Source organism: Giraffa tippelskirchi, chromosome 3 (assembly GCF_054371585.1).
Source record: "Giraffa tippelskirchi isolate mGirTip1 chromosome 3, T2T-mGirTip1v1.2.pri, whole genome shotgun sequence".
Taxonomy (NCBI): Eukaryota; Metazoa; Chordata; class Mammalia; order Artiodactyla; family Giraffidae; genus Giraffa; species Giraffa tippelskirchi.
In genome coordinates this window covers 44124096-44140525 of record NC_137277.1, presented here as the reverse complement: position 1 = coordinate 44140525, position 16430 = coordinate 44124096, and the positions used below count along the sequence as shown (strand labels likewise).

General features: G+C 36.2%; 1 protein-coding gene across 3 annotated transcripts in view; it reads right to left on the bottom strand.

The window, feature by feature from the left end:
- The window catches only part of NF1 (neurofibromin 1), a 238244-nt gene that overhangs the window by 120009 nt on the left and 101805 nt on the right, over positions 1-16430 (bottom strand). For all 3 annotated transcript variants that reach the window (XM_081579690.1, XM_081579691.1, XM_081579692.1), the window contains exons 17-27: positions 15098-15259; positions 13706-13955; positions 13089-13162; positions 12778-12861; positions 6274-6714; positions 5752-5891; positions 5359-5481; positions 4657-4740; positions 3432-3548; positions 2657-2838; positions 2326-2537 (exon numbers count right to left, since the gene is read on the bottom strand). In XM_081579690.1, the coding sequence (XP_081435816.1) occupies positions 2326-2537; positions 2657-2838; positions 3432-3548; positions 4657-4740; positions 5359-5481; positions 5752-5891; positions 6274-6714; positions 12778-12861; positions 13089-13162; positions 13706-13955; positions 15098-15259 (1869 nt within the window). The remainder of the gene's footprint in view (positions 1-2325; positions 2538-2656; positions 2839-3431; positions 3549-4656; positions 4741-5358; positions 5482-5751; positions 5892-6273; positions 6715-12777; positions 12862-13088; positions 13163-13705; positions 13956-15097; positions 15260-16430) is intronic.

Here is a 16430-nt window from a genome sequence, read left to right as displayed (position 1 = left end):
TTCCATTCTAATCCCTCCCCTGTAAAATTCTACAAACCTTTAAGCATCAGAATTTAAATTTACAAAATAGACTTAAAATTTTTTACAGTTATCTTTCATTTTGTTCTCCTTTAGCTATAGCTCTAATAGATCTGACTTAATATAAAAGTCCCGTTTTTAAAAAAGTCCATTTAACATAACACACATAGATAACCGATGAGAATCTAAAAAATACATATATAAAAGATGTAAGAAACTATTTACTGAAAGAAAACAAAATGATTAAAGCTTCTTGGACTTTGACTCTTTTTTATTGAAAAAATTACTGAGAATTTTCAGTGCTAATTATAGGTAGGTGCTAAAAGGTAATTTAGAATAGCCATTTTCAAAATATATATTAAGATTTGTGAACTAATGTTAGCCTTCAAGAGGATTTCAATACCTTCCTTTTTCTAACTCCCTACAAGTAAGATTCCATCTTTATTCATTAAACAATCACTTACTAAGTCACAGTTATACTTCAGGCTCTACTCCAAGGCCTAGAACTACTGCAGTAAACAACACAGACACGGGCTCTGCTCTCATGTACTTCACGTTGTGGTGGAATGAGAACAAGCAATCAAATAAACAATATAGTTTCACACAGTAAATAAATGCTGTAAAGGAAATATAACAAAGAATTGAATAAAATGACTGCGGGTGTGGTTTTGATTGGATGACCAGAAAAATCCTCAGTAGAAAGGAAATCTGACCTGAAACTTGAATAACAAAAGGGCAGGGAATAAGCACTGTAGGCCGCAGCACCAGCAGCAAGGGTGCTCAAGGGAAGAAATAAGCTTAACCTGTTTGATGGCCAGTGTGGTTCAAATTTGGTGAGCCAAAAGGAAAACGGCCCAAGATGATGTGAGAGAAGAGGCAGGGCCCAGGCTGGATAGAGTCTTGTAGATCAAAGTAAAGAGTCTGAGTTCCACTATAAGTATGAAGAGTAAGATCCTATAGCTTTTAAGCAGAAACACATTTACAGGCAACAACAGATTACCTTACTAGATATAATTTACTAAGCTGAAATCACTTTTGGTACAGTATAAACTAACCAGCTTTTTAACGTGAAAAGGGACAACCCTTCTCAAATGTTTAGCATGAAGTGAAAGTGTTAGTTGCTCAGTCATGTCCAACTCTTTGCAACCCCATGGACTGTGGCCCGCTAGGCTTCTCTGTCCACAGAATTCTCCAGGCAATACTGGAGCCATTCCCTTCTCCAGGGGATCCTGCCAACCAAGGGATCAAAGCTGGGTGTCTTGCATTGCAGGCACATTCTTTACCGTCTGAGCCAGCAGCGAAGCCCAAACTCAATGTTCAGCATGTCTGTTACCAAAAAAGATATGGTTTTAGAAAAATCTTTATTAAGAGATGCCAAATAGCCATATTATGTCTTTTGTATTTAAAACAAGCAAAGTCATAATTTCAAATGCAAATAAGAGTGGTTAAAGTTTTTCAAAATTGTGTAACACATTCAAAAAAGAAAAAAAGAGTTCTGAACTAGAGGGAGTAAGCAGGCACAAGCCTTGAATTCTAGTTCTAGCATTACTAACAACTGAATATGAGACTTAACTCTAATTATCTCATTTACCAAATGAAGACACCAGATCAGATCAGTGATTTTAATTTTATTTTGATGAGTGTTCAGACAGAATTTTTCAGTGGGTCAGATAAGGAGTTTCAGTTTTACTTTAAATATGAGAAGTTAAGATCCTCATAATTAAGAAATCTTGTGAGGGCTAGAAGAGCCAACCACTTTCCACAGCTGAAAATCACTCAAATAATATCTGAAGCTTTTCTAGCTCTAAAAGTTTTAGCAATTAATTCAATTCACTGATACACATTACTATATATAAAATAGATAAACAACAAAGACCTACTGTATAGCACCAGGAACTATATTTAGTATCTTATAATAACCTATAATAGAAAGGAATCTGAGAAAGATATATGAATCACACACACACACGCACGCACGCACGCACACGCACGCACGCACGCACACACACACACACACACACGACTCAATCACTTTGCTGTATACCCGAAACATTATAAATCAACTATACTTCAATTTATCCCTGGGTTGGGAAGATCCTCTGAAGGAGGGCATGGCAACCCACTCCAGTATTCCTGCTGGGAGAATCCCACGGACAGAGGAGCCTAGCAGGCTACTGCCCACAGTCACAAGGACTTGGACATGACTGAGCATACATACTTCAATTTACAAATAATTTACCGAATGAATTCTGAAGCATCTATTTTATGCCAGGCACTTCTCTTCTCCTCTTAACTCAATAAACTTACCCACTGAGAACAGGGAACCACATTGGCCAGAGCCATAGCTATAGGGAGCTCTCCTTGATCACCCATCATCGTGACCAACTCCACCAGTCTCTCAAAACGATCTGCCAATACCGTTTCTGCAAGTGTGTCAAACTCTGTGCCTTGTTGAAGGATTTTTGTCAGAACTTCCATAAACGTAGCTCTTGTCTGGAGATCTTTGTGATAACCTAAACCTGATGTGGACAGACAGATGCAAATTTACTAACATGGTCTTTTTGAAGTAATTTCACTTTTCTTATATTCCAATTCTCTAGGTTTTAAATTTCTCTATGAACCTTTCATTTTATCTCACCTATGGAGTGCATGAGGCCGCTGTCCACATTAGCATTGAGTAAGTTTGACATTGCCAGGACTGTGCAGTGCCTCAGTGATGCCAGCCTCCGAGACATGCCACGTTTCCTGCCACCTGTTTGTGCATTTTCATCTTCGACTTCACTACAGTCGTTCAAAAGGTTCATAAACAATGTAAAATACCTGAGAAATAAAAAGACTGACCCTTACCCCGTGAAGGCCACACACATCAACTAGAAAGCTAATCAGACATTCTGAAACCATCACATGTGCATCACGAGTGGCTCTGGTATCTGCTTCTCTCTAGTCTTAGGGGTAATCAGCCAGCATGGCACATTAGGTAGTGTTCTATGTTGAATATGATTTTATCCTGATAAAGCCCAGTATATATTTCATAACATAAGTACCAAATAGATGCAATGTTTCCTGGTTAAATGCGTCACTTTTAATTTTCAGAATATAAAAATTAGTGGTCCAAATAATTAAAACAATGACTTAATGAGGTGATCTGGGTTTTATTGTCTATAAAAATTCACTGATCAAATTATATTTTCTAGAAAAACCACAAAACACAGCTGTTTTCCTATACTGGTCCTAAAATAGGGACTATTGCTTCAAGAAAGTGCTGTATTTTGTGAGACAGCAGCTGATGGTCATAATAATGAGGCAATGAGGTCCATTTTCTAAATATAAGCATTTGCTATTTCGATTACACTTCGTTTTGTTGCGTGTGGGGCTTTGTTTTTTGCTTTTTATTTCTGGCAACTGAAATTTACTTAAGAAACAACTGTGATTTGGCTTCCATCAACTCCACACCATCTCCTTCCTCAGGCTGCAGCGGCAGACCAGCCAGGAGTGAAACTACTGCTTCCATGCTTGCCTGGTCCAAATCTCTGAAGAAAGAAATAATTTTAAGACCACAAATCTCTCAAGTTCTTACATTCACCTTCTCTTCAAATAATGTCTTCCTAACAGACATGATCTTTAATAATTACCTATTTCATTAAACAAATTACTCTCTCTCTCTCTCTCTTTTTAGTCGCTAAGTCGTGTCCGACTCTCGTGACCCCATGGACTGTAGTCTGCCAGGTTCCTCTGTCCATGGGATTCTCCAAGCAAGAACACTGGAGTGAGTTGCCATTTCCTTTTCCAGGGGATCTTCCCGATCCAGGAATTGAACCCAGGTCTCCTGCACTGCAGGCAGATTCTTTACCAACTAAGCTTTAAGGCAAGCCCTAAACAAATTACTGCTGCTGCTGCTAAGTTGCTTCAGTCGTGTCCGACTCTGTGCGACCCCATAGACGGCAGTCCACCAGGCGCCCCTGTCCCTGAGATTCTCCAAGCAAGAACACTGGAGTGAGTTGCCATTTCCTTCTCCAAAACAAATTACTATGAGAACCCAAATAATCGATTAGCTAATATGCAGAGCCCAGAATACAAAGACACTTCAAGTTAGGCAGAGGGAAATAATAACTTTCTACAAAGTAATCTTGGCAAAATGACTACCTTAAATTAAAAGCATGTACTGTGGAACCAAGCCTGGCCAAAGTAATATATGTGAATAGTTATTATGTAATTCATAATGTTTAAATATTTCTGATATATGGCAGTTAAGTATTTATCATTAGAGCAAACTTAAGCAATTACATTTCAGAAAGATGCAAAACAATTAAGTTCTTCAAATAATATCTTTATCCAGTCAAAAAATAATAACAATCTAAGGCCTTATATATCTTATTTTCCAATTATAGACTATCCTTCCTAAATATACAACATAAACTTTCCCAACAACACTCTCTCACTTTTTACTGAAAATCTTTCAGTTAAAAAGAAACAATAAAGAGTAATATCTTTAAATAATCCAAATGTAAGAGCTTGATATCCCAAATAACAATTTCAATATAAATTAATATGTACACAAACTATAATAAGTAGTACTAAGAGTAAACCTGCTAATATGTAAAAGTCTTTTTCTTTCCTCTCTCTCTCTTTTTTTTTTACCTTGTAAGACATTTTACATCGTCATCTGCTGCTTGGTTTGATGTTCCCATAACCCAATCTGTCAAGTATTCTACCATCTTATTCCTAAAGAATGGGAGAGAAAAAGAAAAAAAGGAAACTGCTTTTTCAAAGTCACACACAAAAATTCTTGTATGACTAAGAGTGTAATAATTCAAGTAATTTGCCAAATCACTAGGCAATAAGACAATTTCATAAAAGAGATACTGCTCCTACAAATCTAACAACAAGGACACAAACACCAACTGGTATACTGATCTACCACCTCAGCCCTTAGCTAAAGACTTTGAAAGAAGAAGGGAGCAGCAGAAGATGAGATGATTAGATAGCATCACCAACTCAATGGACAAGGATGTGAGCAAACTCCAGGAGATAGTTAAGGACAGAGGAGCCTGGCATGCTGCAGTCCATGGGGTTGCAGAGTCAGACAAGACTTAGAGACTGAACAACAAAAATGCTGTCAGTTGGACACAGAATCAAATTCTTAGTTCAAGGGTAGTGTAATTTTAGAAAAAGGGAACACTGTCATGGGCACAAAGCCTTGGGAAATTTAAAATGATCTGAAGGGAAAAAACACATAAAATACTTCTTTTCCACCTCTCTCGCTTCCCATGATAACCAGGTACCACTATTTTTCTGTACTTCACTAAAAAGTAAAATTTATTTTGCTCTTTGAGAACTCACCTGAATTTCATCTCTTGACAAAATGAGAGGTCATCTCTCCTTGCCATCATTACCTCGACTAACTGACACAGTTTCGTTTTTATTTGAATTGCATGGACCATATTTCCAAGTACACGAACATATCTATTTAGATACAGAAGCATTAAAAAAAAAAGTGATCAGATATAAATGAAGGAAAAGGTTTTCTAAATGCTTTCACCACTAAGTAAAATGATTAAATGTAACCATAAAAGTTATAAGATTTTCATTTTGTTCATATGAGAAGATATATAACTTCTAATTACCTTATTATCACACCCTGATTTGGGTGCAAAAAAGAAAAGGATGGCAAATTCTTTTATTGCTAACTACCAATGCCAATGTGTGTCTGCTACACTTCAATACAATGCCTACCTGACCAGATTTAACATCATTGTTTCAATGCTGGCTTGCCCCAGATGTTCAGAGCTGCCTTCAGTATGATTATCTAGTAAGTTCTTCATTATAGCTATGGTCTGCTCCACAAACTGAGTATTGGTGTCAGTCAATAAAACCTATACAAAGAACAAAACATTGGGAATTGATTTGGGAATCCATGCACAGCAGACAGACCATAGATAAATGTCATACACATGCAGAAATACACCCATGGGCACATATTTAAAAAGGCACGTAGATACACACAGATGCTCATATCCATGCCCAAGACATTGTTAACCCCAGGCACACCCACACACCAGAGTCCCTACAAAGCAAACTGATTCCTGAATTAGATGATTCTCCTTTTTGCAATGTTTATTATCTATTTTTTTAAAATTATAAGTGAAAGTCCATACCAGTATCAAAATTAAATAACCTAAAAGAAAAAGGCTTCATTATTTCAAATGAGTAACTGTTTACAGGAAAGCATAAAAAATAAAAGAGAGAACACTTTACCTGTCCTTGGGAGTCAAAAAACTTGCTGATGGTATTCTTCAGTTTGTTAAAAAGCATTGGATAAAGAGCAGGACTCAATTCTAGACCCACCAGATCCTTAACATTGGTCCGTATTTGAAGTCCCACTTTCTCATGGTTACAGACCATTAAGGACAGCAGCCGATCCATAAATTTGCTGACAGGTGTATCTGCATTTCCTTCTGAGGACATCACTGAAATCATGGAACCCTTGCGTTCACTGACAGGGCCCATGGGTGGGCTATAGGTTGCTAAGCCAGAATTGCTTCTCTGCTGCAGGCACACTCCCCCAAGGGCACAAAGGAAGCCAGTCATGTTGATCCATTCTTGTAGCGAGTCCGTGTCAGACAAATCTATGGATCCTCCTCCACTCACATGAGACATTCGCCTCTTAACAATGGTCTTGTGAAGGCTTTCAGCAGCCTAAACACAAAATGTTTATGGAAAGCATGAAATCAACCTAAATTGGTTGAGATATGTGACAAATTACTTTTTATCCAACATTTCTTCTATGACAAGAGAACATGTTTTTACATTTAAAAAAATCCAAGTCTTTGCTCTGCAATTTCTAGTCACATCAAGGTATCTCACTGCTTGAGGACAGATGAGTCTTAACTTACAGAACTGAAGGTAGTAATACATGGATCCAGTATCAGATACAGAAGGTGGTGATGGACTGCAGTTCAGAAAGGAACATACTTTTGAAATATTTGCTTATATCAATTTCCAGACACAGAGGCAATATCTGTGCTGCTTCAAGGAATACAAGCATTTGAAGGTTTTTAACCCAGTAGGGTGTGCATTTCATAACTTAGTGACTGCCCAAGTTCAAAAACTCTGGATCCAGCTGTGTGAACGTTGTACTACTATTAACATAGATTCCCACATGACAAGATGAGAGTAACCAAGTGGAAAAACCATTGAATATAGAAAAGAATGTAATGAAAGTATAGAATGATAAAATCAATAGAAAAAAATAATTAAGAATTTGTAATCTGACAGAGGAGGAATCTTCTAGGAATTCTGATCCTTTTAGTTGATGGAGTAGAGGTGAGAAAGAAAAACTCTATGTGTGGCATAAAGTTTTCAAATTCAATTTCCCTTATATACTGCCTACAAGCATAATAGTCATCTTACTATAGGGGATATATCAACCTAAGAAAGCAACATATTAGGGACAATCTGTGATATGAATGATGTAGAAGTACCACTGCATTTGCTTCATTGTGTTTATTCTGTGGGGAAAATGACCTCTCATGTATGATTGCTTTGAATGTGGAACTCTTAAAACTCTGCCATTTCTTATAGCACATGGATTTACTACAGTTGTATCTAGTATTAGGATATGGCTACATATCTCTGCTGTCAAGCAGCACAATGTCCGTTTTAGGCCCTGCATTATTAGATATTTATGCAAGCTCCCTGGTCAGGAATTAAGACAGAGTGGGGTTCACAGGATGGATGATTTAACGTGTAGCACAGTTTAAGAACCATTGGATACAACATTATGCTTTGATAAAATAAAGTAAGCCTAGATCTTGCATTTAAGTACTTTATGTGATCTAGTTTGACGAAGAGGTTGGTTGGGCTCAAGATAATGAATCAACTTCACACCATCAACAATATATGCAATAATGAGTCATTGGTATCAGACACAGAAAGTCCACTGAAGAACTTGCAGACTGGCTTATACGCAACAGTAGGGTAGAGCATATATATGGACCGAATTTACATAGTGAGATTATCAAACCCTGTCAAGTGACTTTGACTTTTTAGCAGCAGGATGACTGAATCCTTAGCATATTGGCTACATATGGCTTGCAGCACAGCTGAAACACTGTGGTTGGTATATACATGACTTATTTCCTTTACTCATCAAGCATTTGGATCCAGGTCCACTTAGACATCTTCTTAATCTGGTTTCAGGTCTTCAGCCAAGTGTTTGTACTGAAGAGACACTGTACTTGGCACTGATGTTAATTAAAGCATTATGGAATAGCATATTAGCAGCTAAGGCTCAGCTAACTAAGCAGCTCTTTTGCATCTTTATAAAATGCTTATCTTCCCACTGAAAATAAGAAAGAGGAAGAAAAGCTCAGAAGACCAGCTCTATCATCTTGGACACCTGCATCTGGTCTTCAAATAACACTGAAACTCATCAAAATGGAGGCAGTGATACTGAAATGGATAAGCAACTTACACAAAGAATGAAATATATACAACAGCGGCTTTCACACACAAAGAAATCCAAACAAAGAAGTTCTGACAAAACTGCCAATAGTCATGAAGATGGAAGCAGTGGTCCTGGAAGCAACAGTGAGCATAGTAATGGATCTACCAATGAGGTGATTTCTAGAAACGCAAGACAGTCAGCTGGCAGCTCTGTCAAGAGGTCAATCAGAAGACACTGCAGAGCTGAAGCCCTTAAAGAAGATCATGGGCAAAATCCTCTTAAAAGTAGTTGTGATACAGATCTTTGAAACAGAAAGTCAAGCAGGCCTTTGCTTAAGGGAATTCCCAAGGCCTATTAGCAAGCAATGAAACAGGAAAAGACCTGCTTTTTAACAGAGTCAATGCCATCAGTAGATAATCAAATACAAATGCTGCATGCTTATTCACACTCTGAAGATCCAGAACATATTTCAGAGGAAATGAATGCTGCCCAACAGCACAAGCATCCCAGGAATCTTTACACACACTGGGGACTTTCTTGGGAGACTACTGGAAATGAATTATTTGCTTGTTGGCAATCCAGCATCACTAAATTCAGCTTCACTACAATGACGGGCACCTGGCTGATGATAAGCTAAGTGCAGATGATGTCAGCTATGGTAGATCCCAGATTAGTGCAAAATCCAAAAAAAAAATGACTGATTTTGATAGTGAAGAATCTGGATGTGAAGAGGAGCTACCTCAAATTAATTCATAGGCAGAGCTAACATCTCACCCCTAACAACATCTTGCCACTGTAGTATCCATTTACCATAAACATCTTAGTCAAGGAACTATAATTCATAAACATCAATTCAACAGTTACCCTTTTAATTAACTATTAGTTAATTTGGATATTGTCTGCAAGAAAGGAAACATTTTGTTATGGAATACAATCCAAGATGATGATGCAGCTAATCTTTCTGAAGGATTAATAAATAAAGCAAAGAAACTTCCTAGGTATGTTGGTTTACCAATAGACAGATCTAAATGAGATTCATTGAAGGTTGCTCAAAAATTTAGGAAACAACAGATAAATAGCAATTTAAAAAACTTTCATGCAATAGTCAAAGTACAGTTTATGTACTCTTTTCAACTAGCAGCTAATTCATAGCATTTAATGTGCCATTATCAACCTATTTTATTTTAATTGTGATTTTCATATTACATTTAAAGTTTTCCCTTACAGGGTTCATATTTTATTGCCATCTTGTTTTTAAACAGTACTTTTTGGCACTTTTTTTGATCAGATCATCTCCAACAGAAACAAAGGAGTAACAGTAATATTTATTCCCTTCTTGACTCCGGGAACACAGTAGTGACTACTCTGTTTTCAAATTACAGTTAAACGTTCTTAAATTGCATCACAGTGTGTGTGTGTGTGTATATATATATATATATATATGAAACAAAATATTAATAAGTGACATTAAAATGAAGCTAATACAACATTTTGATAACAGTACTGTTTTTTCATCTGAGGAATCTTTTGTACCTTGACTTTTATACTGCATAAAGAATCAGGTTAGTGTTTTTTTCTCTAGGTTGAATTCTTCTGTATATTTACATACTTCTTATTGGGGCTCAAGTTTCTTGGTCTTTAATTGTTCCACTGATTCATTTTCATGTTTCCTTTGTCTAACAATGCTTTGATAATATGGTTCCATTCTCTGACACAGAGAATTCACTTATTAACTGAATATATTACACCATATTATATTATATATTTTCAGCTTAGCTCTCCCCAGGCTTGATATAAATGTCTAATTTTATTGAACATTTAAGTGCTTCAAAGTATTTTTTAGTAATTGAATTAGAAAAAGTATGTACAATATTTTATTTCCTACTTCTAGTCTTTAAAGGGTTATAATTTGAAGAATTCCAATGAAAAAACTGCTTGTTCATGCAGGTATGTATGTGCTCAGTCACATCTAACTCTTTGTGACCCCATGGACTGTAGCCCACCAGGCTCCTCTGTCCGTGGAATTTTCCAGGCAAGAATACTGAAGCAGGTTACCATTTCCTTCTCCAGGGGATCTTCTGGGCTCAGGGACTGAACTGGCATCTTTTATGTCTCCTGCATTGGCATGTGGACTCTATACCACTGCCATTTGGGAAGCCCTCATGCAAGCATAAGAAACCATTAATAGACCTCTGTTAGTGGATCCATTGCCTCATTTGTTATACATTCTTTAAGAGGAAAGCTTTCAATGGTTAGGTGATATTTGATCATTTACACAGATATTATGACAGTTCATTTTATTTATTTATCTGGCTGCACTGGGTCTTAGTTGTGTTGTGACACGAGGTATTTTTGATCTTCACTGCAAGATCTTTAGTTGCGGGAAACGGGATCTTTAGTTGTAGCAGTTCATTTTAAAATGTTAGTTGTCTTCTAAAAGTTTTTATAAAACTATCAAACAGTTTTTTAATGTGATTATATCCGTTTACATTTCCCATAGGTGCATCACATATCCTGTGACTCAGAATTCTACTGTAAGTGTGTGCCTTACAGAAATACATCTATAAGATCAGCAAAAGACACATTCAAGAATGTTCATAGCACTATTCAAAATAACAATATTGTAATATCTTTCAATTAAAATAAATAAACAAATTAAAAAAAAACCCAAACTAGTCTTTATATAACTGTGTGATGCCAAAAAGGTACAGAAAGGAAAAATTAAATTCAGGACTGTTGAATGAATAATATATTGCAATAACAAAAAATGAACTAGAACTGCACAGAATAGTGTGGCTGAATCTCACAAACATAATGTTGAGTGAAAGAAGCCAGATATTATAGTTCTACTGTTCTGTTCACATATGTTTAACAACAGGAAAATGACTGTATTCAATCAGGATAATGGTTAGTTACTCTTGGTCATTAGTGACTGGAAGGAGCACATGAAAGCTTCTGGGATGCTGGTAATGATTTCTTTCTTGATGTGGGTGCTGACTGCACAAGTATGTTCATCTCCTAATATTTTGTACTGTCACTTCAATTTACAGATTTTTTTTTAATGTATGTTATCCTACAATTTAAAAAAACTAAGCGAAAGATGCAAAGCAAATTTAACTAAAAAAACCCCAACTTAAGATTATCATATACATTTTTAAGGCACTACTAACATATTTTTATCATAGACTAATACAGTCAACACGGAATATCAGATTTCTTTTTAAAAGCTTTGATTTACGTGAATCAACCTTGTAAGCATTATGCCAAGTGAAAGAAACCAGTCACTACTGAACACACATTGCATTATGTTATTTATATGAAATGTCCAGAACCGGCAAGTCTACTCAGAAAGTAGCTTAACGGCTGCTGAGGGCCAGGGGCAGAGGCATAGAGGGAGGTTAGGGAATATGACAGCTAAAGGGCATGGGTTTTTATTAAATTGTGGTGAGGGCTACACAACTTTGAATACATTAAAATCCACTGAAGTCTACATTTTTAAACAGGTGAATTTTACAGTATGTGAATTATATCTCAACAAAACAGCCACAAAAAAAGAAAGCTTTCATTCTAAAGCCACATGTCCCTCTTCAAATAATGATACTTAGGTGCAGATCTTTGCTTCACAAAAATGTAACTTTTCTTATTCTAATTAAGCATGACAAGAAGACAATGGGAGACTAATGAATTTTTCTAAAACGTGTAATAATGCGAACAATATGACCATTACAAAACAAACATACAGAAATATCGATTGTTAATTTCCAGGGTAACATATGATAACAGATGATGAGTGAAACGTTCAAATTTTAAAATTTCATTTAACCTATGGCTCAATCTTCTGGCCACCAGATCCCTTAATTAGAATATCTAAGACCTATTGTTTCAATTTTAATTATTTTTCTCTACTTTTGTCACTCCTTTCCTGAAAATTCTATGAAATACTCTTATGGAAAAAGAGAAAGAAAAGAGGGGAAAGGAATGGTCTCTATCATAAATCATCTCTAGCTCAGAATTGTCCAGTATTTCTGCAATGATGGAAACATTTAATATCTGTACTGTCCAAGATATCAGTCAATTTCCACACATGGCTACTGTATGACAGAGAAATTTAATTATAAGTGAAGTTTTAATTTGACTAGTGTCTAGTGGCTACCATTTTAGTGCAGGTTCAGATAAACCACAACTAAACCATCAGTCTTAAGACATCTACATACTTATTACACTAAGAGTCACTCACAAAATATTAGTAAAGTGTATGCAGTACACATGTTTAGCAGATCAATCAATAGACAAAATCAACTCCACAAACTCACCTGGCCATCTTCCATTTTGGCTTTTGGGTAGTTGAGGATTAGTTTTGTAGCTTGTTCCCACTTTGCATGCGTATCTTCCCAAGCCTAAAATGAAAGCAATTACCACTTGAAAGCAAATTGAACCTAGAGCTAAAAATCAATCAGTAATAGACAGGTCTCAAACTTGGGGTATATTATAATATTCCTACTTGTAATATGCACACATCTTAAATTTGCTTCAAAAGCTATTCCTGGTCACATGCACAAAACATAAGGCTTCTAAAATTGCAGGAAGGGACCTGGAAAGGATATTTCTGTTGCTAAGGACATACCTCAGTGTTTCCTGCAGTGGGATGCTCAATTCGCCGTAGTAGCGCCATCACTCTTTTCTGAAGTGCTGCTCTTCCTAAGCAAAGACAACAGCAAATCAGCCTATTGCACTTAAGACCCCTGCTTGCCAGTGGAAAATGTGGCAAGCCCAACCCAAAAGGCAGAGGAGGAGGAGGGGAACGAATACTTCAAATGGTAAAGCTGCACACTTCCTTTTACCAGCCTCACAGGAAAGGGGTATTTAACTTGGTCTCCACAATGTCCTTGGCCTAAAATTGCTATTTCTACCTATACTTGCTCATAACATGTGCTAATGTTTTTAAAACTTCACTATATACAGTTCAGGCAGAGTAAATTGTATAATATATAACTGAAAGCAATTTTAAACAAATGCATATGGCATATTAAAAATTGAGTGAGAAAATAACTTATTCCAAATACTATTTACTTTCACCTTACCTTGTGAAAAAAAGGACTTCAGGAAAGGTATTTGAATGAGCCCTGTTAACTTAAAGAAGTATTGATCTTAAATACATTCCTGTGTTCCTAGAGTAATCAGCTATGTGACTCAAGGTAGACTGAGCAAAAAAAAAAAAAAAAAAAATTATGCATGATTTACCTGTTGACATCATATTGCTAACAGAGGCAAATTCCATGAATGTGTTATAGTTGGGCAAGAAGTTGTGTACTGACACTTCATCCACCCCACACCGGATATCTGCTTCCTCACACAGGTGACGAAAACAGGACATGGCAACCAGAACAGCTTCAGTGTCAGGGCTCCACAGGAACATATACAGGGCCACTTCTAGTTTGGTCTGGGCTTGTCGGCATATTGGTGGGGTTCCACTGCACCCTGTGGCACTATCCTGGGATCAAGAGAGGGAGGCAAATATTTGCAACTTACATAATTTTATTCACAAAATCCAATAATTCAACAAGCTGTGTACCAAAGATGTCTGCATACAATAACCCACAAGAGCTTTTTCCCTTTAACCATGACAGAATTTTGACACCTCAAAATATCTTGACTGGATGAGAACTCAAATTATTTGGACCAACATAATACTAGTATCTGTTCAATTTTTTCAGATTCCATAAATATAGATTAAGTCTAATATGAACACAAAGAAAATATGCACAGTATAAATCTACTCAATGAAAAGTATACCCCACTTCTCAGTCACTCAAAAATGACAAAAGAAGAGGACGTAACAAGAAATTCTATCCACCCAGAGGGAAGAAATTAAATAACTGTACTGCAAACTGACTGAAATGAGGACATGAATAAGAACTAAACATTACTGTATAAGGTATATTGGGTTCTGGATAACATATTCTCAAAACACAAAATAGAGAAATTCTCATTTATAAAACGAAAATGAAAATTCTGTAGTTAAGACCAATAGAAAATACCACACTATTGAGCAGTTGTTTTCCTTTGACTGAAGATTATATGGTAAAACAGGGATTAAAAAAAGCTTTGGTCTGCAAAAGAAATTCTTCTATAATGATCTGACATTTTCAGTAGTATTATGATTTATTTTTAAAGGAAACTATGGACACAAAAGTCATGAAAACACTTAATGCATAACATTAAGCAAAACACTTTTTTTCCCTGGTAAATCTGTACTTTTTTTAGTTGATAGAACTTTTAAACTTCTGGGGTATGAATGGTCTTTCTTATGGGATAGAGAGTTATAATAATTATAGCTATCAGTTACAGCTTATAAATGTCAAATACTCAATCCAGTGCTATTTACACATAATCTCACTTAATTCTCACAACAATTCTGCAGCAGAAATTATTATCCCCTTTCAAAGTTGTGGAACTGAGAGACAGATAAGTTAGGAACTTGCCTGAGTGTCCACAAAAAGCAGTAACAAAACTAAAAGGTAAGCAGTTCTTTATTATGCTGTACTACCTAGCTGAAATGTACCCAAGTTAATTCAGAAAAAAAGTACAGAACACAGATGATGATACAAGAAAACTACAAAAGAAGTTCCTTACCATGGATGAATTTCCTTTCCCTTTCCTGAGAGAGGTTCCAGGAGCACAAGTACGTAGTAATTCGTCATGATCCATGGACATTTGACTGGTATTTCCACTTGAAGGAACATCACATCCTACTCCATAAAGGAAGAGAAAGTGACAGGAACTTCTATCTGCCTGCTAGAAAGGAAAAATAAGTAAACATTTTCAAAGCACTGATAGCCAAGAAAAATAAATACTTATATGAGTTGCCTTTCTGTTTGAGATTATCTTGGAAAACCCCTCCTTCCAATTCCTACTTCTCTCACACTGAAAAACATCCTCTAGAAACCCAGTAGAAGAAATAATGTTTCCTCAATATCTCTGAAACTCCTCTCAGGTTTCCACTCTTCAAATACTCAGAATCAACAGATTCTAGAAATGTAAATTAAGATTTCTAGGTCTAACATGGACACAAGTTAAACATCAACAACATAAATCACCACACGAAAAATATAATGTACTTCTTAGTCAGTTAAAAACAACAAAGATTTCCTCTCATACAATACGGTCAGGATAACTGGAAGTTGACTCTTTTGAGATTAAATTTCTCTGGACCAGAATTAACACTGGTATATATGCTAAGTATGAGTGACTTCACTGACCAGAGGACAAGATTCACTACTGGACTGCTAATGCTTGCACTCTGGAAAATTACGTACCATAGGCAAGGGCATGAAACGCTGAAGTCCAATCTTGTTCCTATCTTTGGCATAATGCCAAATTCTACTATATTAACAGATGAAGGTAAGCCAGATATGAAAAAAATCCAACTCACCATTAGCTCATTTCTAAACAAAGGAAATTTAACAAGCTGCATGGCACACTGAAAAGCATATGTATTAGATACATTTAAGATTTCCCATAGATTTTATCCATTCCAGAAATGGATAAAAATTTATTGAATCAAGTACTCCTAAAACTATGCCATAACAGAACTTTTTAATTGACTGATCATAGAAACTTTATGTTAAAAGAAACTTAAGGCTCTTCTCTAGCCCCCAAAATCTTGTCACCAGGCTTCAATAGTTCAGAATCAAAACTTTTCACTCAACCCTAGGGAAGAAGACTTCTGATATCTTCAACAGGTAAAAACTTTCTCACAGAAACATAATTAAACCTAGATTGATGGCCCTCAATCTCTTTCTTTCAGCTTCTTTATATATATAGATAGATACCACTCTCTGGACTAGCCTAGCCATCGGATTCAAGTCTTACGTATGAACTTGAGAGCAGAGACAGCAAATGTTGTTTCTTAATCTTCTTTGGTTACAGAGGCCCCACTCCTCCTAGGTCTGCCCCCACAGAATCC